We start from the raw sequence: 25,800 nt of genomic DNA on the forward strand, positions 1-25,800 counted from the left end.
TTCTGTAGGGGTACTGCAGATTAAGCAATTGATCACAAGTGTTGATTCCTCATTTCTCTAATTTACAGCTTTGAATTCACTTTTTTTTTTTTTTTCCTTATCCTAGGGACTAGACTCTCCTTCTGCTTTTTTCTCTCTCCTGCAAACACTGCAGCTCTGTCCTGGGAATGGGAATTGAAGCCCCCTTTTTTGTTTTCATGGTTAATTCCCTGCCTTTCCTACTAATTTGGAATATAATAATTTTATCACTTCTCTTCTCACTCCATGCCTGTGCTTTCCAACAACATGGGAACTGACTCCACACCAGGGGATTACGTGATGGGCATGTGCTGTGTCCTTTACTGCAGAGCAGCACAATGTGCTGGTTTAGTCAGGGTATCTCACCATGAATGTCTGACAGTTCCCTCCGGTAGCTGGAGCACACAGTCAAGAGAAACATTCTGACCCCTGGAAAAACAGCAGGTGTTTAGCATGACCTTGCATTTCAGAGCTATAACTCACCACTACCTGTTTGGTGGTCAGAAACTCCAAAATCTGTTTAAAAGGAAAAATTCAGTTTAATATCTCTCTGCATACACAGTAAAGATGGGACCCCGAAGTGCTGTACAAACAAAGAAATGTCCAGTGCTATTCTAAAAACAACAAAATTTTCACAAATAGATACTACTGGGAACTTCAGAGGACTAATCATTGTCAAATGTCAGGCAACCTTTTTAGTTTTGCAGCTTTAAACTTAAAAGCTTATTTTAAAAAGCCTTGTCCGTAAAGTACACTTTAGGGACTAACATGTTATTAGTGAAAGCCACTTTTAAAAGTGATGATTTCTTCTGTTTTGCTGTACAATGAGATCAAACAAAAGGGATTTTTATACCATATTCATTCTCTGTGGAGTGTTTTAGCAGTTGCTTTTTATGTATTTTTATCTTCCAAGGACCTTCTCTTGCTGTCGTTCCGAGTTTTTAAATGACTTTATGAAAAAAGTGTAGTACTTTAACTAACAGAGAAGAGTGAAAATGCAAATAACTATTTACAAGTACCTACTATCAACACATGCCCTGACTTCTTTCCACCTTGCACTCGGTGACCTTAAAAGGCTATTTGTATCAGAAGACGTATCACCACTGTATAGCAATCTGCTCTTTGTCTACATATGAGCTGACTTCTTGGCACCCTAAAATCAATGGAAACTTTCCCATGATTTCACCTGGGACAACTTTCTCCTTTGTTATACTGTTTCTGCTCACCAAATCATGCAAGGATTAGTCCCCAGGCATCACAGCAGATACAGCAAGGGTGGAGGGGGGGATTGAGACCACTTCTCTAAGTAGAGCCAGTTTTGATGCTGCCTTAGAGTGGACAGGAGGTTCAAAGTGACCAAAATAGCTATCTTCAATTTTTTCTTGCCATTTCAAAACCTGACAGGTTCCAGGGTATATGCGGATGCCAGTTTGAAGCCATGTTATAAGGATAAATCCAGAAGTCTACAGATGACAGGCTGAAAACCATTGAACATGGTCAGATAGGCAAAATTACTCAAAATCATGAACTTCTACATGTGTTTGCATTCCAAATTCCAGTTTCAGAGGAAAGAGCGTATGGTACAGTTATCAAAAGAAACAGTTTACAGGCATCTTCCCCTACCATTACCTGGGTCCATCAGTAATCATTTAAATTGATGGAAGTTTTTGTATGAAGGTATTAATAAGAAAGGATGAACACTATCATAAAAGAAAAAAAAATTAGATTAGGACGCTGGTAAAAAAGTAGCAACTAAAGACACAGTCTGACCAAATTTGTTGCAAATAGTTTTGTAATGGAATTCACATAAATATCCTTTCTCACAGCTATGCTGACTAGAAGTCAAGCTTAAGGCTCAAGAAAAAATAAAAGCTGTAGACAGTTGATAACTAGAAAGTGAGAGCTTTGCTTAACTGCTTACATGATGACCTTCACAAAGATTCTTGGTGCCTTTAAGCCCCATCAACTATTTTTCCTGTTGGTCAGGACCTCACCATGGTGTTCTCGGTCTCATTCTCAGCTTTTTTCGCCATGGAAACCTTGGCGAATTTAAGGATGACACAGCATCTGTGCACCTGAGGTGCCAGCAGGGAAGGCAACCAGGCCCAGGCCTGAGAAGTTTCTCTGAGTTTCACTTTCAGTTCTGAAAGTGGCTACTTTTATTAATTTATTTATGTATTTATTTTTTTTTATTTCCACCACATTGTTGAAATAAAACTAAGCACTCCTCATGAGATTAAAATGTGCCACTGCTGAGCTCTCTCAGTTCAGGAAATCTTGTTTGGATTGGGTATATGACATCTATACTGACTATCTCATGGCTGGAATGGCTGCCCTTTCTTGAGAGATGAGTTTCTACTCTTGCTGAGGGGAAGCAAATCAATGCTCAAATTAGGAGATTGATGAAAGTCTTTCTTCCTTGATGTCTCTGTTCCACCTGGGAGTCCTTAAGTAATCACGATTTTTGTCCTTGCTATCATTTAGCTGCAAAAGACTATCAAGGTTCATGGATAAAACCTATGGGATTGCCCACATAATATCTTATTAACTGTCCAGGACAAGAACAGGCAAGATATACTTCTCAGTGGCTTCCAGGGTTTCATCCCAGTGAGGCTCTTAAGCAGTAAGGAACGGTAATGCTTGGAGATTCTTAAGGTTTCTGTATGACTAAGTTGTTAACTTCCAAATATAACTTTTACAATTGGTTTAAGCACCACCAAAGCACTTGTGTTAATAATTATGCTATGCAGGTATAGCAAGAATGAAATTACTGCTGAAGTTAGTGACTTTGCAATTACAGAATCTTCCCTGGGGACCCACAAAATAAGTTTGCAATAGCAACCTCACCACTTGCTTATGTATTCTTATTGGCTATTGGCAAATTGTGGTGATAAGAAATCCTGCTCTATGAATATCAATTTAAAATTCTATTAAAATCACCTGAGAAAAATGGAGCTTTCTTCTTTCTAAATATTACTGGTTAAAAAAATGGATTTTCCTGTTATTTAATTACAATTTTATTGCTGGAAAACTGCTTCTCTTCTTGTTTATGCCATTTATTTATATCTGAAATGCCATTCAAACAATAAAAACTCGATTTATGTCTCCACTGAATATGGTGTTTTCTAGATTCTGTGCATGAGACATGCTAATTCAAAGGAAAATTCCTGCTTTTTTCTCTCTTCCTATTTCATAGCATCTGAACTATATCTATAATACACATATATCTTAAAAAATAAAATAAAATATCACCAAGAACATCTTTAGATTCAAAACTAAGAGATCGTTACAGGTTAGAAAGTTTGGATTTAAAGTAGAAAAAAAAAGGTCTACCATATATGAATTGATGAAGACTGAGATATCTCCTGTTGCTCAACCAGCTTTCTAAGCTTTGAAGATTTTTTTTTATTGAAAGACAAATCATGTTGCAGATTTCTGAGGTAGGTGAGATGAACACAGCATACTGGCATCTGATTTCAAGAATCATAGATTGAAAGCCTGTTTCCCAGCTATTTCTCCCCTGGTTTTGTTTATATCTGTAGTGCTTTACTTAACTTTTTGCTGTTGATCAAGGCTGTCTTAGCTCCAGTTTTCAAAATCCTTTACAGAGGCCTAAGAAACAAGCGCTGTTGCTAAGATAACAGATCTAAGAAATATATCTAAAATAAAGTATGTAATTTATACAGGTTGTTGCTTTATATAGACAACAGGTTAGCAAAGGCATATAGTGCTTTTGGAAAACTCCACAAAAGAGTATGGCGTAATAAACACCTGAAGAAAAGCACCAAGATCAGTGTTTACAGAGCCATAGTGCTGTCTACTCTCTTATACGGTTCTGAATCGTGGGTCATCTACCGCCACCACCTGCGTCTCCTAGAACGCTTCCATCAACGCTGCCTCTGTACGATCCTAAACATCCACTGGTCAGACTATGTGACCAATACATCTGTTCTAGAGCAAGCAGCAGTCACAAGTATTGAGGCCATGTTGATGAGAACGCAGCTGCAATGGGCAGGGCACGTCTCCAGGATGAAGGACCACCGCCTCCCTAAGATCTTGCTTTATGGTGAACTTGCCTCCAGCTGCCGCATGAGAGGAGCCCCAAAGAAAAGATACAAGGACTCCCTGAAACATCTCAGCCTTGGCCATATTGATCATCTTAACTGGTCTACTCTGGCCTCCAATCGGGAGTCCTGGAGACACACCATCTATAACGCAGCTGTCTCCTTTGAGAACGCACGCAGGATCACTCTTGAGGAGAAAAGACAACGCAGAAAGAATCGTATCCTGCAGAATACACCACCTAAGGAGTCTTTCTGCTGTGCCTTTTGCAATCGGATATGTCTGTCTTGTATTGGCCTCATAAGCCCCCAGCGTGCCTGTAACAAATGTGGATAGAGCCTTCCCAAATCTTCGTTCGCGAAGCCCAGCCATGATGATGATGATGCTGCCTTATATTGTTTGTTTTGTTGAATTAGGACCATGATAAGCGCATTGTGTCTTGACAACTTTTATTAAGAAATTTCTTTAATATAGAAAAAAAATATATCTTTTCATTTTCAGAGTTTACATTACACTCTTTTTTGTGTTTCTTTCTGCTTTTTAATACAGTAGCTAATTTCTTGCAGTCTTTCAGAGATAACTACTATGCTATGCTAAATTTCCAGCTGTGTAGTTGTTATTCAGTCTTTCAATATCTACTAATAATACTTTTTTTCTTAGTTTGGTGTTTGACTTGAAAACAAATCATAGTAACCAAGAGAATAATTTAAATTCATTATTTTTTAATATTCTGAAACTCTTATAAGGACTTCTGAGTTTTCATATCTGTCAGGAGCAACTTCTAATATTAATGTTTCATCAGGTTTTTATATTGAATCTACAGTGTCTTCAATTGCAGTGATAAACTTAAGCTTTCATGAGAATATTGAGAAACATTTGAAATGCACTCTTCATTTAGTTAGGAACACAAAATCAGACTAAATATAAGATAAAATATCCTTTACTAATAAGTTATTCAGTTTAAATATATAATATTCTATCTTATGTATCTATCAATGACATTTTTAGCTGTAATTTTAGAAAACCAGTGAAAATATAACTTACAAAGAGAATTTATTTTGGACTTGAAGTCATATCACTATTACTTTTTGGGTGGATTTTTATCTACCAGGAATCACTCCTAATTTTCAAGAAACATTCAATGCAGCATTAATATCTTGGGATTTTCATAAATGTTCATATAGAATCAACTTTGAAATTGGCATTTATTTTATTTTTTCAAGTTCTTTAGGCTTCCAGAATTCAATATGGCTTCATGGAGTTTTAAAAAAAAAAAATAAAAAAAAAGGAAAAAAAAGAAACAATTGATTTAATAGTTTTATAAACCTGACAATTAGGACAATGAACTTTCTATTTTTTCCTGTTCTATGATGTGCTGAGAAGACTCCAGATCCTCTTTTGAAGTGATTACATTCCTTTAAGCTCTTCCCCAGTGTTGCATTTACAAAATTTCTCTCTAATTCAACATTGCTCACTCTACACAATGATATGAACTATCACAGAGAATGCTGCACTTAACAAATACTTTGCCATGGAAAAAAGTTGTGTGGATAGTTTTTAATTTTTACTAGCATTAAAGGGCTTGACATTTATAAATAATAGAAAATGTTACAGTGAGCTTCATAAGCAACAGTAAATAGTGTGAGGAAAAGTATAAGTATTTTTAAAGACCTAAGATTTGGGCATTTTACTCAACCAAGCATTTAAAGTATATTTTTTCATTATATTAAGGGTGAACACTATGACAACGTATCTTAAATGTGGCCCCACAAATAACAAAACAAATACAGATTAAGAAATACCATAACTTTGAAGCAAATACAGTCTCTGGGGAATTTTGAAAGATACTTTGCAGCCTTTCCTGAACACAGGGTGTTTTTTTAAAGACAAAAGCTTCCTGCATCAGTTTGGCTCCAGCTCCCTGCAGCACTTGGAAGAATCCAGTCTGTCATTTCCCCTTGAAATCCTGAAACTCTGAGTTAAATCAGCCTATTGCTCCTAAACTCCTCTGCTCAGTATCCAAGTATGTACGAGGCTGGAATACTCTCTGTTGGAGGAGAAGAATCACCTCTCCAGTTCCCTCTTGATCTGGAAATGGAAGATCTGCCAAACATGTTGCTGGGTACGTTAAGCTGCGGAGCAGCCCATACAGGGTCAGCTGCATTCACTGCACTGAATGTTTCTGAAGGCACTGCTAAGTGCTCTGGAGGATTTCAGGATGCACAGAGACATGGGCTGACCCTGCCATCTGGGTCTTAGAGCTTCACTGAAATATTATTCACTATGAAATATGACGTTGTGTGATTTCTCTTTGTTTTGCTCTATTAATTTGTCTTGTGCTAAAGTGTATCATGCCAGCTAAAAGTCAGAATTTGTCATCAGCTTGAACATGGCTGATAAGAAAAAAACTGACTCTAGGAAGGTTTTTTTATTATTTTTCATTTTTTTATGTATATATATAATTTTTCTGTGCCCCATTAGCAGAAATATCTGCAATGTTTAAGGTTTAATAAACCCTCAAAGCCCAGACTGCTGGCTTCTTGTCAGTGCAACATGGAAATCATTAGAAAACATGTACATCTATAATGCAAATTCAAAGTTGAATCTGTTTGGTGGTCCCTGTAGAAGAGGAAGTTTTATCTATCTTTCTGTAGGCACCAGTATATAATTTCTTCATGTGTAGCTGTTAAGAGGGCATGCATATAGATGAGTTCTTAGATGTCTGATAGCAATTTACTTACCCAAAGATCCCATTTGCATGTGAGAAAGTAGATGCATATAGAGTCTGGGTTTTGTTTTATGCTTACATTGAGCCTTTAAGTCACTGCTGCTGAGCACATCCTTGGAATAATGAGCAGCATTTGCAACTTCTTCCCCTAAAAATTTATATCACTTCTGCTGGATTAACTCTGTAGAAAGTTACAGGGAGTATGATAATGTATTCTGCATTTGGATGAGTACCAAAAGGAACGGACAGCATTGAAGAATGCATGTTGCAATGATGAAACGAGTGCTTTGGCTAAAATCCTTGTCCATGAAATGAAGTAGTGGTTCTATGTGTTACTAATGAAGCTGAGATTTGACCCTCGGTGTTTACCCCTAAGATCTATCCAAACAATTTTTTCAGACCTGTGGCTGAGGGCAGCTCCGTGATCATTACTGAGTCCTTGCTTTTAATTCCATAGAATGGTTAAAATTATATGGCAAAGTTTGTACCTCACAGTCTCTTTTGCCCCAGCTCTTGCAGTACCAGTATTTTTGGGCTGACTGAAACATTTGTAGACTGAATGCATCACAGCTTGAGCACAGGTTGTATATTACCTTATTGTGATGAACTAATCCAGAGCTTCCATGTGCTCTCATGGTTGTCTGCAGTACAATAACACAGGATTTTTTTACATAGAGTCTGGTTGAGTTTGGCCATGTAAGGTGTACTTTGGGATTTATTTCAATATTTTCAATTAATGGGTAAAACAAAACCTCACAGAAATGGTAGCTGTTGAGTTGAATTGCTCTGTCCTCGTTGGTTACTACCTGTAGGCCTAAGAAAGCAGCTACAAACCATCTAACTGAAGAGAATTACTTGTCAAGTCACAAAGAACGGGAAGAGAAAACTTAATACACCAAAATGTTTCAAAGTATAACTGTTGCTTGATATGGTATGTTATATTGAGCTGTGTTCACTAAATTAAAGAATAGCCATTACATAAATCAGCTCTGCAGCATATTTGGAAGCAGTGCAAGATTAACTTATTCTGATATGTTTCTGAAAAAAACAACCCTGAAATGGCTAAGTCATTTCAGATAAAAAAATATATTTAGATAATAGGTAATTTCTTTCAATCTTCACGAGAAAGAAAGCAAGTTTCAGATTAAATGATCAATTTCCCTGCCTTTGGTTATTAAAATGTATTTTTCTTAATAAGTGTTGGAAGAAAAAGTGAGTAACTATATTTCAGTTTATTGCAGATGCGCATAAGCCTAACAAAAACATCTTTGAAATAGTATCATCTATATCTAAAGCACAAGTGCAAGCAACAGTCAATCACATTTTCATTCCAAGGATTCTTGGATAGAAGACTTAATTGTTTGCTGATGAACAGAAATAAAGAGATTGTCATTTTAAAGAAAATCTTAGTTTATCACCAGCCTTGTTTTGAATTTGGATTTTTGTACTGTAATTCTGACACTGAATATTAGATCCAACCAATATCTGGACATATTGCACAGGCAAATCTGTAAATATCATACTACATAATAGTATGAGTAATAATATCAAGTCCTTTATGCCTTGATATATGATTTGGATCAGATTAGAAGTTTTCTGGTGACATGTTTTTTTCTTGGAAAAGGCAGATATGTTGACATATTTTCATGGGTAAAGTACTTGTTCGAGTTAATGTTCAAGAAAACATGAAGCTGTGATGGGCTGCTTGCTTGTTGGGAGTCTGGGGCCACCTGGATGCATTGCTTGAGAAGGAAAGCAACTGAAGAGCAAAGGGTTTGAGAGTAAAGTCAAAGCCTCCTGCTTTCATGTGACAGGGCCAGGAAGATTGGCAAGATGCGAATCCCAGCTCCCAGATTATGACCAGCAGTAAGACCTGGATGTCTGCAGACTCCCATTTCTACTTTTCAGTCAATTGGGAGAGCACATTGAAAAACACAAATTAAGATCAGAAATGTTCTTTAGAATGTAAGCATCAGTCCCTCCCATTACAAAGAGGAGTAGCTGGGACCATTGAGCTAAGAAGACCCTGCTGTAGTCCTTAAAATATTTCACAGAGTTGGCAATGTGTGATGAATAATTTTAATTAGCCAAAACCGGGCTAATATATGTGAACATCCTTTGTGTATCCCAGACATTTTACATTTTGCAAATTGTCTGCTTCTGCCAGTATATCAACCTATCAGATAACAAAACTACCACATAAGGTAGTTCTGCTGTAAACTGAATGTTTTACTTTTCATCAAAGAAAGTTTAAAAAAAAAGGGAGAGTATAAGAGCTCATGGAAACCATTGTGATAATACATCTAACAGTTTCCTGAACAAGAGTACACATCCTGCTGGATTGGAGTTTGAATAAATTCATGGTTGTCTGACCCCATCTGAGTAGACATACCCTAGATCCTCACCATTCTTTGCCCTTCAAATACCGATAAATCTAGGGAGGAAGGATATCCCTACAATACAGGATAATGCAGCTGTAGTTAGTGGAAATGCTAGAACCTCCTTGATATGAAAACTGTGTACTTCAAATAAGTGCATTAGTGCATAGCACAAATATTTTTCCATCCCAATCATAACGTGGAAACTATTTAAACAGAAAACACTCTGAGCCTTTAAAACAGTTTGAATTCTGCATTATTTCTTATTATTTATCCCTTTGAGAAATTATACATTCTCATCTTTACTCAAAGACTTTCAACAGAGCAACTTCTCTCCAGCATGTACTATGGTCACAACCATTGCTGAGGTGACAATAGAAAATGATGTTGCAGCAGCATCATTTTGTGGGTTTTTTGCAATTTCCCCATGTATTTGTTGATCTCACTGTGTGTTAACTCTGTTGCTGGGTTAACACTATCCTAGCGTAGAAATAAAATCCTGCTATGTAATCTCTCATGCTTGATCCAATCAGTGTTATTTAAAGGTATGGTCAAAGGCACGAGATGTTTGTCTACCAGTAAAGAACATGTTTTCACAAATATTCCAAAATAAAACAGTGGAAAGTGTGAATCATAGAAGGCAATACTCCTCTTTTTCTTATTTTTCTGTTTTTGGTGCTGTTGTTGTTGTTATTTTTATTTGTTTTAGGGTTTTTTTTCTGTGGATATAAAAATCCAACACATATCACACAAAAGATGTGCAGGAAGTCTGAAAGTAATAACAGTACAACCAAGTTTGTTTTGTCATCTGCAAAGATTAATGGGCATAGTACACATGGTTGCTCAGAAGGGAGAGGGGACGGTTCAAGATTAGCACTGTTTCATTAATTCCATTTTTAGACTTTTTGCACTCACCTACAGTTGGCAGGCTTTTCTAAATAATGCTACCAGACTACAAAAAGGTGCAAAATGAAGAAAGGAGTGGTTCAATAAATAACTGAAGTCAACATTTACTGAATATAACATTACTTATGACACACAGTGTTTAGAGTATTTAATCAGGTCTCTTTTAAAAGCAATTGATATTCTTGGTAGTCTGTGCATAATGTTGTCAAGAGAGTTCGAAGGATGTTAACATTTCATTACTCTTGTCATTGATTTCTCTCTGCTTTCTTCACAACAAAAGTCAAAACGTGACCTCTTATTCCACTGAATTAGTTCCAGAGCACTTGGCATTATTGACCTCCTAATGAAAATTAATGGTAACTCTTTTGATTCAGGCTTTCAAGTAGGCACACCAAGCACATTTGAAAAACAGGCATGGTTATTTCTCATATTGAAGTGAAGTAGCACACTATGAAGTAATGAAATGTACATTAATGCAACATTAAATTTGTAAATGTAAGCACGCAGAATTCAAGAGACTTAAACTGCATTATCCAGAGTTGATGCTGCAAAGATTTAAGCTTGGCAATAATTTCAGACCTGGAGAGCCAAAGAGTTTTACAAGGCAAGTTACACATACACTTAGAACACTACAGCCTCAGGTACTAAATTTATACTAAAAGTCTGGCAAGATTGAAATGTTTTTACTATGCAGCAGAGACAATTGCACATTATCTTAGATATCTCCATGATTTTCTTTCCCCCTTTAAAGTTAGAGAAGAATGCAAATTCTTTTCAGTGACTTTTGTGTTCATGAGCTGTCACTCTGCAGCTGAGTGGATTTCCTTCATCCAGATTCTTACACAAATGTTTGTGCACAAACTGACTTCTGTGTATGGATATGGACCCCTCTTCCTTGCATCTGTGTAAATAAGGACTACTTCTACAGGAGGAAACAAAGCTGAATGGATTCATATCTGGACATGGGGTGAAAGCTTACCTCTTTATCTAAACAGTTTCCTATTCTGGGAAAACTTTCCCAGAAATAACACCTGGGGAGATATCTGGGAAAGCTGCAAAAATAATGAATAAACTAACTTAATTTGTCTCTTTCCTTAGACAACAAAGACTATGATGCATATCTATCTTATACCAAAGTGGATCCTGATCAGTGGAATCAAGAAACTGGAGAAGAAGAAAGATTTGCTCTTGAGATCCTACCAGATATGCTTGAAAAGCATTATGGATACAAGTTGTTCATCCCAGACAGAGATTTGATTCCCACAGGAAGTAAGTCGTCCTTATTCTCGTGTGTTTTCTGAACAGCCAATGCAGTGATTGCAGTGATTGTTTGAGTCTCTTTTCTATACCTACTCCTTCAGAATGCCATCTTTTTTCCCTTGTCTTAGAGGGTGGCAAAGATAAGCCAACATACTTAATGTATATTTCCAAGATAAGAGGATTATTATTTAGTAATTGCATTATTCTGGTTGAAGGTGAGATAGTGCAGAAAGGGCATTGCATAAATAACGGTAATGAAAGACTCACTTTTTCATTGTTTTTTGAGAGCTTGCATCTCTAAGAATGAATACAGTTTGTTGTTTTCAGTTCCTTAGAGATTGTTTGGAAAGATATCCATAATTCTAAGTATTACAGAAATTAAGACACAAAGGAAAAAGTTGTGTTTGGACTAAGGCAATGGTTGACTAATAAAATTTTCATCAGAGAAAAATAGTGAATTCTGTCAGTGGCCACTGCAGATAAATGTGTAGTGGATGTACTTGATCATTCTCAGACACTGAAAATTAGAATTCATTGGTACAAATAGATCTTTTTCATGTTTCTCTCACCTATTCCAGCAGAAGTACAGTAATGCTTTTTAAGTTGTAGTATTCTTCATAAGCTCACTGTAACCATATAGACAGCTACTAAGTTCAGTATCTTTTTCTAAAGGTAATAAGGGATGCTTGGTATAGGAAAAGCTCAAACAGTCTCGTGGATATTTTTTAAACCTACAGCAAACTAGATACTAATTTGCAGGAGACAACACTGTTGTTGTATGTGGTGGGGTCATGGAAGGAAAAGCAGAATCTAAGCCTACCATACCCCACAGAGTATCATTTAAGTTTGAGACTGAACTCCTAAAGCACATAGATGCTGCTCTGCTGTCTATCTGGGTGACTTTGCCTTTTTAAAATAAAAAATCATGATGGACACAATTGTTTCAATACAGATAATGATACAAAACTACAACTCACGAACAAACACAATCCATAGCACAAGTGGGAGTAGATGTTTCTCAGGATCAAAGAATGTTTTAGGTTGGAAGGGGCCTCTGGAGACCACTTTGTTCAACCTCCCTGCTCAAGCAGGGTCTCATAGAGCAGGTTGCCCAGGACCATGTTCTTCCAAGCCAACCTGGCACATTTGCAAGTGATGTTTTTTCAGTGAGAACTTCTGGGAGCAGGGATTTGCCTCTGTTGTTTCTAGTAAGTCTGTGAGAGCAGACTGTTTTCTTAGATTGGTTTTTGAGCAGTTGTTTTGTTTTGTAGCCTACATTGAAGATGTGGCAAGATGTGTAGACCAAAGCAAGCGACTGATCATCGTCATGACTCCAAGTTATGTGGTAAGAAGAGGTTGGAGCATCTTTGAACTGGAAACAAGGCTTCGAAATATGTTAGTCACGGGAGAAATCAAAGTGATACTGATTGAATGCAGTGAACTACGAGGAGTTATGAACTACCAGGAGGTCGAGGCCCTAAAACATACCATCAAGCTCCTCACTGTCATTAAATGGCACGGACCAAAGTGCAACAAGTTGAATTCCAAGTTCTGGAAACGTTTACAGTACGAAATGCCTTTTAAGAGGATTGAACCCATCACAAATGAGCAGGTTTTAGATGTCAGTGAGCAGGGGCCCTTTGGGGAACTGCAGACAGTCTCCGCGATTTCCATGGCTGCTGCCACCTCTACTGCTCTTGCCACTGCCCATCCAGACCTGCGCTCCACCTTTCATAACACATATCACTCACAGATGCGCCAGAAACACTATTATCGAAGCTATGAATACGATGTACCTCCTGCCGGCACCCTGCCGCTTACCTCAATAGGTAACCAGCACACCTACTGCAACATCCCTATGACACTTATAAACGGGCAGCGGCCGCAGACAAAAACTAACAGGGAGCAGAACCCAGAAGAGGCTCACACAAACAGTGCCATACTGCCCCTCCTGCCACGGGAGACCAGTATATCCAGTGTCATCTGGTGACCGAGATGCAAGGGGCCGTCGACCCCCTTGAATAGGAGCAGAGTCTGCAGTCTGGTGCCTGGAACTACATCCTCGACTGCTGCTGTTAAACATGCATTACAATCGATAACATACGAGGAAAAACAGGGTCTTGTACATATGTTTTTGCAATTTCTTTGTAGCATCAGTCTTCCTGTTTTACCCATGTCTCTTCCCATTCACATTTTCGACTTTGTTTTATATGTCATTAGAATTTGTATATTTACATTTTTTTAAAAGAAGAGACTGCTGTATAGATAGGAAACTATTTTGCTTCATTAGTATAGTTTTAGTTTTTTTGTTTGTTCGTTTTTAACCTCTCTTGGGAATGCTTGGACAAAGCTATGTTGATATCAGAAGCACCATCCATTTTGTTGGCCTGCCTAGCCTGATTCCTGAAGGCCATGCCTGCTGCAGCTCACTTCTTTTGGAGAGTATTTGTTTTTAGAAGGACCCCATCCCTCACTGAGATCTCCAGTTTCATTTCTACTCCCGTAACGTGCACTGCTCCTTCCCTGCCCTTACAAAGACCCCAATTTGGGGTAACACTACAGTCTGATCATCTAACATGTAACTTGGTAGATACCTGCCAAACCACAGAATATACCCAATCTGTATCGGTTGCTTCACAGTAGTCACTACAGAGTGTGTAGAAAGTAGAGCCGGTTTGTTTTTTGTTTTCTTGGGTTTGTTTTTTAATTATTATTTTATGAATGAGTTGATTGTATTACTTTTATAAATATAAAAGCAAACCCTATTTTTAACACATCCTGGAAAAGTATCAATGTGGTTGTGGATTTTATTTTTCAAGCATTTATTTTTTTCTTTTCCCCCTTTCAAAATCCTGCAAATGACGTCATTTGCAGATGTCAGGCAAGTAAGACAAGTGAGGCAATAGGCACTGAAGTGCAGAGAGTCCTGTTGATATGTACAGTGATGACTTCCAAACCAAAGGGGAATAAAAAGACAGTGTTGTAGACGGTTTGTCATTTTGTATTATAGAAAGTGTTATTTTCAAAAAAAGTAAGAGCAAAACATTATTTTGCTGTGGATTACAGAGTCCCCTTGTATTTTAATGTTCAAAAAAATTGTATTTGCTTTAAAATGCTATATTCAGGATTAAGAACTCTTCTTTCATTTGGTTTTAGCTTGTAACAATAAATAAAACTTTATTAATTTCAACATGATTTCAGTAAGAACTCAGGCAGAAAAAATGACATGATACCAGAAATATAATTGTTTTCAGAATAAACTTTATTTATACAAAATTAATATTTAAGTCAGACCTGGAAGTATTAAAAACAATTTATTCACTTTAATGAATAAATAAATTAGTTTTATTTTTATGTATGATTCTATCTTTGAGGAGTTGCAAATAATGCATGTACCATGGCTGACAGGGAAGAAAAACAACCACCACTGTGTTTACATCCAGACATCTTTAAGACCAATTAAATAAGTACCTTGCTCATATTTATGTTTTAAATAATGGAAAAGTTCTTTCTGGTTTTAGAAAGAGAGAAGAGTGGTGCAGCTCTCCAACATATTCAGGCTAAGCTCTCTGCTAGTCCCTCCTAGCAGAAGCAGAAGTAGGGTTGCTGGCTGCAGCACACTGTCATGTAGTCATGGGTTTGATTTACCCTGGTAGAAATGTAACTGGTGTCCTGGCAAACAGGCCTTATGGTCTATTTATGTAATTAATTAGCTTTAGGTACTTTTATGGCAGCTGAATGATATTGGCCAATATAATGAATGTGTGGGGTTTGTTCATCCTGATTGTCACAACGAGAAAAGTATAGCTTATAATATTTTGGTCTTCTTAATGAGAAGTGAGCGGGGCAACTGCAGTTTGGGGGATGTTTGTGGGAGTAATCCAGAACTGACAGTGTGGGAGGAAATGACTATGCTCCTGTTGTGAAAGTCAAGAAATCTCAGTATCTGCATGAGAAGCTAATAGACCTTTGAGATGTGCACTGATTTTTATTTGCTAGAAATGTTTATTTCTCTGCGATTTTGCTCAAGCCCTTTTCTACAATCTGTTCTTTGTTACGGTGTCTCTCTCTGGACATGTGCCAAACATCCACAAAATGGAAATGAAGCTGCCAAGTCAGATAAAATTTTAAGAGACTTTTGCACATTTGGTTATTTTCATAGTGTAAGAAAACTATTATTTATTTGCTCTTACAGGCACCTGTCAGGCATTGATGGGATTTTCCTTCATTCATCTGGTTGCCAAATACCCCAATATCCTCTGAAAGCAATGCATTATTGTTTTCCCCTTATCTCACCTTTCTATGCCCTGGGGTAAAGATTGGGATGTGGAATAAATGTAGGATTTAATTATCTGACCACAGTTACTTTCAGACAATTGCTAGGTGTTTTCTTAGCCACATTGGAAGTACTTTTATGTTGTTCTATTTTTAGATTTAAGCACTTTGAAAAGCATGATTCAGGGATTGACAGATACTATTTGATATTCACAATACTTAAAAAAAGTTTTTCTTATAGTGCTTTGTCATAATCTCAAATATAAGAAAAACAAACAAACAAACAAAAAAAGAAATAAAAGGAGAAGCTGTCTATGGCTTTAGAAAAATTCCTCCTTAGTATTCCTCTTCTGTGAACAGCTCGATGTGGGGAACAGGGAAGGAAACTGTTGTGTGCTCACGTGCTCTTTCTTGGACAAAAATTCTAGTGGAACGCAAAATAAAATGGACAAAAAAACCCCAAAACCAAAGCCAACAAAAACTGTCATTGCCCTAGTGCTTAGGCTCCATCATTTTAGGTGAAAGTATTCCAGTTTCTGACAATGCAGCCTGAACTGTGCATGCAATAGCCACATATAAGGTTTAGCCATAAGCAAATAGCACTTTATTTTAAAAACTGCACAGTGTGATGATCAGAAAAACTTACTCTGCCTGGTCAGTAACTTTGGGTCTGTATGTGGTTTCTATGCATGTGAATTATCCAAGTGTGGTGCTCCATCTTTATAAGGCTCTCTCTAATCAGGGTAGTCTTTGTTATAAAACTAAAGGACTTTGTTGCACAACTTGTGTAAATTCAGTATATAGGCTCTCCAGACAGCATTTATAGCTGGACAGAAACGGGAGACTGTATAGTATGCAGCTAATTATTTTGAAGGCAAAGTGTGTTGCTGGGTCTGATTCTGTTCTCAGTTGCAGCAGCATGATTTGAGAGTAAATCTAATAAAGTTGAATGAGTGCAAGAGATTGATTTCTGTGGGAAAGGAAAATTGGAAAAGCAAAGAGAAAAGGAATTCATATTTGCAGTTGTGACAAGCTGAAATCTTGGTTGCAAGGAAAGCAGCAGCAAATGTCTTCTGAATTTTAGTAGGGACCCAGTTCTCACCTGGCAGCCAACATCAAACACTTTCAATATGATCTGGTTCAGAGCTAAATACTGTTAGGCTTAGATGCAAACTAAGATTTTTCTATTACTGCACAGCTGTGAAAACCATGTGTGTGTTACATAATGGGTGATAATCAGCTTCAAAATAATTGGAAAGCTTGTTATACCCAACTGATAAAAAATCACGAATTTTTATTTGGATATTGAGCATTAATGACACATTTAAATTATAGATAAAGCAGTGGGATTTGGGGAAAACTGGCCTGGTAAACAGGATTTCTTCATTTTTAAATTAAAAAAAAAAAAATAGAGAGAAAAAAAAGAAGAAGAAAATGTCAAGCTAGCAAGCCTAAGGAAAGCTTAATTAAAATCCAAAGAATAAAAAAAATCACAGCAGTAAAGTAAGTTCAAAAATAAAAAGAGGCCAATGGAGAATAAAGAGCAAAATACCCACCTGCTTTTTGACTGTATTGTGGTTTCTTTTGTCATGCAAAGCTCTGTACTCTGGCTGACCTACATCAAGCAACTGGCTTTTTTGGAGGCCATCCAGATAGACCAGCAACACAAATATGTCCCTGTACATCTAGTACGCTTCTGAATGATTTTTTTACTTGTTGATAGTTTAGCACAGAGAGATTTTTATTTACCTTATTGTGATAAAGAGGATGGCAGAAATCTGCCAGTGCTAAAAAAATCTCCGTAACAGACTTAGGTTATTATCTAGAGTAACTATATTCCTTAACACCCACCCGTTATCTGATTTGCTGTTATTAGAACACTTTTTTAACCCAGTTCTCAGCTGAGAAATAGATTAATGTTGCTGGTAACAGAAAAAATGTAAGCAATCTCATAACAACAAGTCTCCTTGTATAATGAATGCTGCAGGTTCCCTTGCATTTTTTTTTCATATAAACACATCTCCTGACCTAAATAGCCCACTGAGTGGAGGCTAAAGAACACCATTGTGTCTTTTAATTTGAAATTCATTTAATTTAGTATGGACACTGAGCTGTTGTTTTTGATGTAATTTTCCTGGGCTATTTTCCATTGGCTCTGGCTATATCCTCCAAGAAGATGTGTTGGCAGCATCACACTTCTCCACGTACCCTTGACTTGATGTTTCAAAACTCAGAGCCGTTGCCCTGGGGAGCGAAATTGATAGAAATATTTCAGCTGTTAAGAGTTTTCCTATGCCTATTGTTTGTTTAACTTCTGCTTAAGACAAAGTTAAATCTTTGTTCTGGATTAATAAGCTCTGCGGGTAGAAGGCCTAGAGTCCACAGGGTCATGAAGCAGTCAAAGAAGAAATTACAAAGGCAGGTCTGATACCTTCTTTGGAAAACATAGAAATTCTGGAGCTGTTCAGATTACTAAAAAATTAGTACATTTTGATTACTTCTCTTAAAGGGAAGTATTCAGCTTGTAATTACAAACAGCCTCATTTCAAATGCTTATTACCATTCTTACAGTAAATATCCAATACCTTAAATAACATAATTTCAGAAACATTTAATAGTCAATTAAAAATATTTTTATTTGGGGGGATTAAAAGCAACATGATTGTCTACAATCTAAATGTTAAATAAAATAGATTATCTAGTACTGATCTTATGGGAACTACAAACATTGCTGGGTCACTAGCATTAGAAAAACAATTTGAAGTAAAAATTGAGAGCTAAGAATTTGATGAGGATTTTATTGACATTTTTATAAAGACATGTCTCTTAACCATCAAGATATGACAAAAGGAACACACAAATTATTCAAAAAATAAATTTTATTAGCTTTTTAACCTTATCTTTCTCTCTTTATCAAATATTAGCTCTTCTTAAAAATACAAAATCATTCAGGAAAAATTAATTCTTATCAAACCCATACTCTCAAACACATTCAGTGACAGATAAAGAAGTGCAAGCCAGAGGGAGGGGCTCCACTGCATTGCTGTGACTGAGAAGCTCCACAGTGGGGAGAACATGTGTGCCTGTGCACAGAGAAGGAGAGCCCAGGCCCCTTTGGCCTCGTGTTTAGTTACTCCTATGACAGGTGGATGCAGAAGGAGCCATAGACTCAAATATCACCACTGCCCTACATGCTATAGGCAGCACACAGGGAAGGTGGGTAGTAAGTCTTGATGTTGACACCAAACTTGAGAACTATTAGATGTCGAGGATACTCTATTGCAAAGCAGCCGGAAGAGCGGAAACAGCTCTGAAACAGTGTTTTCCATTTGTTCCACGTGCAAAGTAAAAGGCACCGTTGAGCAGAGAAAGAGGTCAGCTTGCCGGGTTAGTGTGCAATCCACTAATAGGAAATTCCCATCTCAATCAGCTAACACCACACCTGAGCACTCTCACAGAAATTTCCATCCTATCCTATCCTATCCTATCCTATCCTATCCTATCCTATCCTATCCTATCCTATCCTATCCATCTACCTGGCAGACTGCATTAGAAGTAAAAGCACTCAAAGCTTGCCGTGAGCCCTCAGGATGGGCTACACATGAAAACTCCTTGCAGAGATGTTTAGGGTGACTAGATGTCTTCTCTCCTAAGAAGAGACTTACAAGAGCAAAGCTTTGATTTGTAAAAAGTTCGGGGTTTTTTTTGTTCTCAGCACACCATTTTTTCAAATCCACTTAGAGCGCTCATATGGAGTAACATCCTGATACTATTCTGACCCTCTCTGAGGTAAAAAGAAAGTCTTGACAATGTCAGTTATTAGCTCAAAATACGTCATTAAGCTGCAGAGTCTGCACACGCACTTGAAAAACCAAAATAAATAAAGAAAAGCAAATTAGCAATGTAATTACTAAAACTATTTAAACTTGGTTTTAGAAATTTCTTTTTCAGGGAAGATTGTTTTCTCCTGGTGTTTTGTAGGAAGTTATGTAAGAGACTTTTAAAAATTTTCTCTCCGTTCTTTGCATGGCAGGTAAATCACAGAGAGATTTGTTTAGGAAATCCCACTCTTCATTGTAAGTTTAAAACTCAGGTGGCAATGAATTTGCAGACATAGAAGAAGTTGTTTTCCAGAGTTAATACCCTCTGGTGAACAGCTCACTGCAGGCCTAATTGAGTTCTTAGGAACATTTCAGTAGAAAATGTAAACAATTAGTGTCGTATGTTTACCTTCAGCATCACATTAGAACATTGTACATTTATCTTCTTAAGACCCAGGCAACTTCAAATGGAACAATTATGTAAGTACAAAGCAGTGAGGAGAGCAGCGACACAGCTGTCTCTCCACCTATCTTAGCAAAATAGTTCAATGACGTCAGGCTCCTTCTCTGAGATCACTAACCTATGCCTACCTCAACAAAATACATGAATCTGCAAAATGTGCACATATCCAGGAAAAAATTGTTGCAATAAGCACTCTCAAATCTTAGTTATACCACAAAAAGCACTTTATGCAATTTTATTCCTATACATATGTATTTTAACTTGTAATCATTTAATCATAGAACCATAAAACAAAATAAAATATGTAGCACTCTCATAAAAAATCAAGAAAGTCCCAAAAATCTGGGTTTATTCATAGGATGACATTTCCCATGTGCTTTAAGAAGATGATGAACTTGTAACCAGTCCATTGCTAGGGGCACTATGACACAGGTACAGAGCTAGGGATGACACAGGGTGAGTGACACAGGATGGGAGAAGTATAGACAAGATGTTTGCTGCTCATGTCATGACCAGGTAGGTGTACTCAACTAGCTCTCATTTAGTCCTGCTGTCACGGGAGATTACAGATGTCTTTTGGCTGTAGGTCACTAGATAACCAAATTTACCAGGTACTTCCTTCACCACCTGTTTGTTATCTGAAGCCATTTGTTAGAGGTAGGAAACATGTTTTTCTAGGTCATAGAGTCTACCTGAATCTATGTGAATATCTGCCAGAGTTCCTATCTGTAAATAATTATTAGTGTCAGCACAGTTCACCTTGTATTTTCTCCGCTTCCCTTTTCACTCTTCTAAACAAAAGAGATTGTGAACAGCTGTCAGGGCCATATAGCAAATACCATTCCTACACTTTTTTTTAAATTGTTATTATTGTTAGGTGTTTGAAGAGTGAGAAGTATTGGCAAAGACTCTATCTGCTTGAAATGACACTTGCCAAGTTGTTCTTTAGGGAATGTTGAAGAAAATTCCCTGTTTAGTCACCTTGGGCACCTTACCTGCTATACTACTTTCAAGATCCCCTCAAACAGCAATCTAGAGCATAAGGGGTTGGAGACAGACCGACATGTACATGCTTATAATTTTCAAGAATATTTTCATTATTTGTAGCTCCTTGAATTGTGTTCTTGTTTGTTGTGCTTTGCTTTGCTTTATTTTAATTTTCTTTATTTCATAAGGAGACATCAGGACTGAGCTACCATTGCACTACATTAGTGGTGGCATAGCCATATTAGAAAGAATGGAGTGGAATTACAGAGAACAGGAGTAAAGTAGTCATAAACTAGGCTGAAATCTCCTACCTGTGCACAGAGCAGCTGGATCTCCTTAGCTCCCAGTTCAGTCAGTTCTCCACTTCACAGGCAATCCAGCAAAGAGGTTTTGTAAGGGAAGATGATGCTTTCATGTGCCATTACAAATGCAGTCTCAGGCACAGTGAGTCTGATGTCGCATTCTCACTGAGCAATGAGCCTTCTTTGAAAAACCTGAGGTTCCCTTCTCATTTCAGCCTTCTGATTGCTATCTGTTGGCTTTTTAAGGTTCTCCAAAGACTCAAATAATAAAATAAAATAAAATAAAATATTTTAAAATAACGGTGAATCTATGTAAATGTAGGAAATCATCACTGATTGTTTTAAATAGCTGACTAGAACACAGATATCTGCCCCTTTTTCCTGTAACTCTTCCTGTTCTTCTGCTCTAGAGAGTCATCGGCTGTAACTTATTTTACGTGCCCCATAAAAATATGATCTAAGGGTTTTTATTATTATATTAGTCAGCAAAATCATAAATAGTTTAATCTAATATCTTCATCATAAATATTTGCAGATTTGTAATGGTCTTTATTTTATATCTGTTCAGCAGCTAACAAAGTTCAAGTCAGCAGCTGCCCAGTGTTGGGCAGTGGTAAAGCAGCCAACAGAGTTAGTGAGTCAAGGATGCTAAAAGACAAAATATAATCTTAGCTCATACAGTAAAATGGAGTTAAATTATCCTTCCAACATTGCATCTAGATATCCACTGCTGTGACTCACAGCAATTTTGAGTGGCACATCAATTTTGCAAGAACAGCGCACTATTAATTCTGTGCAGCTACCAATGTCGTGTTGCTATTCATAATATATAAGCTCAAGCATATGTACCATTTAATAAGTAAATATTTTTATCAGCATACTGCACTTTCTTCAGATGAGAAGAAAACAAGAAGACCAAAAAGATCTTTAGAAGAAAGAATATGTGTCTAGTTGCAATACTAGAAGAAAAATGTCACTGCCTTCTCTTTCATAAAAAAAGCTGCAAAAGTAATATAAATAAAGAAACAAAAGTCTGTGGAAAATTGTTTGATTCTAATGTCAGCTGCGGCATCTTTTTTACCAGCTAGAATTTGTCTAGTGGATTTAATTTCTTTTAATTTTATTCTGTTACTTTAACCATGTCAGGAGAAGCTGACTGTCCTTAAGCAGAGTGCACAACACAACTCAAGCAGTAAGAGTCCCTTCTTGGAAACACAGTGTTTAAAGTTAATAGCTGGATAAGCATCTTGATTAAGTACTTTGTTAATAAAGCTCTCAGCTGGCCTTCCGTAATCCTGAGAACCACCACAGTAAAAATGCTCTGTAGCTCCTATTGAATACATTCGCATAAAATGAATATGTAAATGTATACTTACTATCTTTTAATCATTTTGCATTGACAGAATGAAACAAGGAAGTGCCATGCTAGGCTTTGGGACCTTTCATCTTAATTTGCTTAATAGTTTGTAAAAGTAAAAAATATTTCTATTGAAATCAGCAGAATTAACGTTGTGTATAACTGGTGCAAAAAAAGGAGCAGAATCAGGCCCAGAATTTCTGAACATAAATTTTTGTCTATTCTACAATTTAATTGAAGATTCAGCATCACTGCCTTTTCCAGGTGTCCACTACTATTGCCATATAAACCATAGATTAACATGCATTCTTGTCAAGGTTTTCTTTAAGGCTACAGATATGACTATGAACTGGACAATATGTCTCTTCATATACTTTGTTCAAAATCAGTTAAAATAGAAGCACTAAAATTAAGTAGAAATACATCAATCTATATTTATGCCTACTGTATATTAAATATTTTACCTAAAGAGATTAACTTATATTTATTTTTTAAAAAATTAAATGGGTCATAGCTGAAAGGAACTGCATTTTTGTAGTAATACTATGCTTATGCTGAGAAGCAAGAGGGTCGTGATCAAAATATTACCTAGTTTCAGTGTATGTTACTTTAAAAAGAACATGTTTTATGTTATCCTAACTTTTGGAAAATTCACCAAGCCTGGTACAGAAAGAAATGAACAACTTATTGTAATAACATATTAAAAAATTTTGTATTTTCATCAATTTTTATTCTTACAGGAAAAAATACATCACTCATTAAATATGAATGCTGCACATGTTAGCAATAGAAATATTGATTTTTGTAACTTTGATTGCACTTGCCTTAACTTTTCCACACATATAAACAAACACAAATAACACACAGAGGGAAAAAAAGAGGATTAAGGGAAATAAAACCCACAAAAGTAGGCAAGTTTTAGATTATTTAATGAATAATGACACATGAACATATTCAGTAGAATCCTTGTAAAGAGCACATGATGCTGTAGGTTTGTTAAAGCACAAGGTGTACTTTGTCTAGATTAAAAAAAAAACAACCACAAAACCAAACAAAAAAAAAAAAAAAAAAAAAAAAAAAAACAAACTTTTGGTGTGACTTTGCTTTAGGTTTAAAAAAGGTTGGATGTTTAAAAAAAAATCTTTATTACTTGCATATGAATATTTTTGTATAATAATATATGAAGAAGGTTTTAAAACAAAACAAAAAACCCTACTTGCTTTATAGTGTGTAAATTTTAGAGAAAAATAAACAGGGTATGTGTCCAGTTTGTAAAACAATGTTCTCCTTTCAAGATTACTCTTTCACTGGCTAAATGCAAGGTTATGACAACTTGAAATACTTTTTTTGTGAACTGACAAAGAAAAAATAAAGCAATGTGAATAATTTGCGTATGCAAACTTTTTTTAGAAGAAATTGTTGCTAGTAGCAATACAAATTTAACAGTGTGATAGGGAAGGCTTTGAAGATTCCTATTCAGTGATTTGAGGAGAAGGACATACTGAGCCAGAGCATACGCACTGGATAAGCTGGCACAGCTCCACTGGAGGCAATGGAGCTGCTCCAGTTTACACCAGCTGAGAATCTGACCTTTTGCTTAAGAATACTCTTAACAGTAAATATCCCTGCATTAATATTTTCTTTATTGTTGTTTCCTCTTGTTCTGTTGTTTTAATTCTTAAGGATATTTACTTTAGGATATATGTATTTTTTTTATGTGTATTCTTTTTTCTTAAAAGCATAATGGATTATGGATATACTCATAGTGAACCAGATAGTGCAGTCTCATAACTCTCCGAGGGAAAGGTTCTGTGTGTGTGTGTGTGTGGGAGTGGCACACACGTGTTTGATTTATTACAGCATTGCTCAAGTTTTATGACAGTTTATCTCCACTGAAACCATAGGTTGACAGGGGAATAGAGTAACATAGCAGGGAATAATTTTTGGTTGTGTGTGTGTGTGGTGTGTGTGAGCAGCGTGGAAGACCCTGACTGATACAGGAACTAGTGGAACAGAAGTAGCTCATATCACAGCAATGTTACCATTGCATAAATGAAAGCTAGCAAGGAAATGTCAAAGAAGGCATTACTGAAAACCTGGATGAATTCTTTTCCTTTTTAAGTTTGCTGACTATGACATCATGCCTGGGACAGGACAAATTCCATCCTTGGTTTTCTGAACGGACTGTAAACTCTGTGGTTCTCTTCTAAACTGCAGTGATATAAATCAGGAATGTCATTATCCAAGACAATGGGTTTATACTGACGTTATACCAGTCATGTGAACTGAAATCAGCTTCTTTTCGGCTTCCCTGTCAAGACCCTCACCTTCTCAAGTTTTTAAACACTCAAGAAACACTTAACTTGTTTACACTCTTCCATTATTTTTTAAAGTTGTGTATCCCCTCTGATACCAGGGGAGTTGCTCCAAATTTGAACCTCTGGGACACAAAAATTTTGGGCCTTGCAATAAGAGACATGTGTCAGTGCACAGCAACTCTTACAAAGGTTGATTTTATGCCATAGCAAGAGCTTAAGTTGTCAAAAAGGCTGGTGATCTTCTAGCTCCAGAAACCCAGATCATAGACCACCATGTGTCTCTGTAGCTCATAAGTATCACGAGACTTTTAAGATATGACAACTGAATCAGTTTACCTGCAGCAACTCATATTTAAATGTATTTTTAATATAACCACTGTATTTTGCACTTGCAGTCTGGAGCCTGGAGTCAAGGTGAACTATATAACAAAATAATGTTTCTACAGACAGTCACCTTTTTGATCTTGGAAGCTATCTGCTTCATCTACTTCTCATAAGATTTTTATCTTTGCTGTACAAAATATCAGTAAGATCATATGAATAAATGATCATGGTTTCACCAATATCAACACAGTTCATTGGCCTGGTGTGGTGGCAGGAAATGCATTTAGCATTCAGTTAGACATCATGAGAGTCATGATTACTCAACTACCAGCATGTGACATGCACAGAAATATGGTATCCACTGTAAATTCAAAAAATATTTATGTATATTTAGTTACATTTTTTAAATATTGCTATTTAACAGACATTAATAAAAAAAAATTGAAGAACACAATGCTCTATTTGCATTACTCTGCTTCCCTTGCAATTCTTAGACATATGACTGAGACAAGTACAAATGCAGAAGTATTATTAATTACTGGTATTCCTTCCCAAAATCATGCATGTGTGAACGACTGGGAAGCCACGTTGGGCTGCATGC

General features: G+C 36.6%; 1 protein-coding gene across 2 annotated transcripts in view; it reads left to right on the forward strand.

Annotated features, from left to right (window-relative positions):
• IL1RAPL1 (interleukin 1 receptor accessory protein like 1) overlaps positions 1 to 23,943 on the forward strand; it is a 702,170-nt gene extending 678,227 nt beyond the window's left edge. For both annotated transcript variants that reach the window (XM_027724383.2, XM_039382122.1), the window contains 2 exons: positions 11,191 to 11,361; positions 12,624 to 23,943. In XM_027724383.2, coding sequence (XP_027580184.1) covers positions 11,191 to 11,361; positions 12,624 to 13,342 — 890 coding nt within the window. In that variant the 3' untranslated portion in view covers positions 13,343 to 23,943. The remainder of the gene's footprint in view (positions 1 to 11,190; positions 11,362 to 12,623) is intronic.
• Positions 23,944 to 25,800: the final 1,857 nt, after the last annotated feature.

The sequence above is a fragment of the Pipra filicauda genome, unplaced genomic scaffold (assembly GCF_003945595.2).
Source record: "Pipra filicauda isolate LSUMZ 115617 unplaced genomic scaffold, ASM394559v2 scaffold257_size1096998_pilon, whole genome shotgun sequence".
In the NCBI taxonomy this organism is placed as follows: Eukaryota; Metazoa; Chordata; class Aves; order Passeriformes; family Pipridae; genus Pipra; species Pipra filicauda.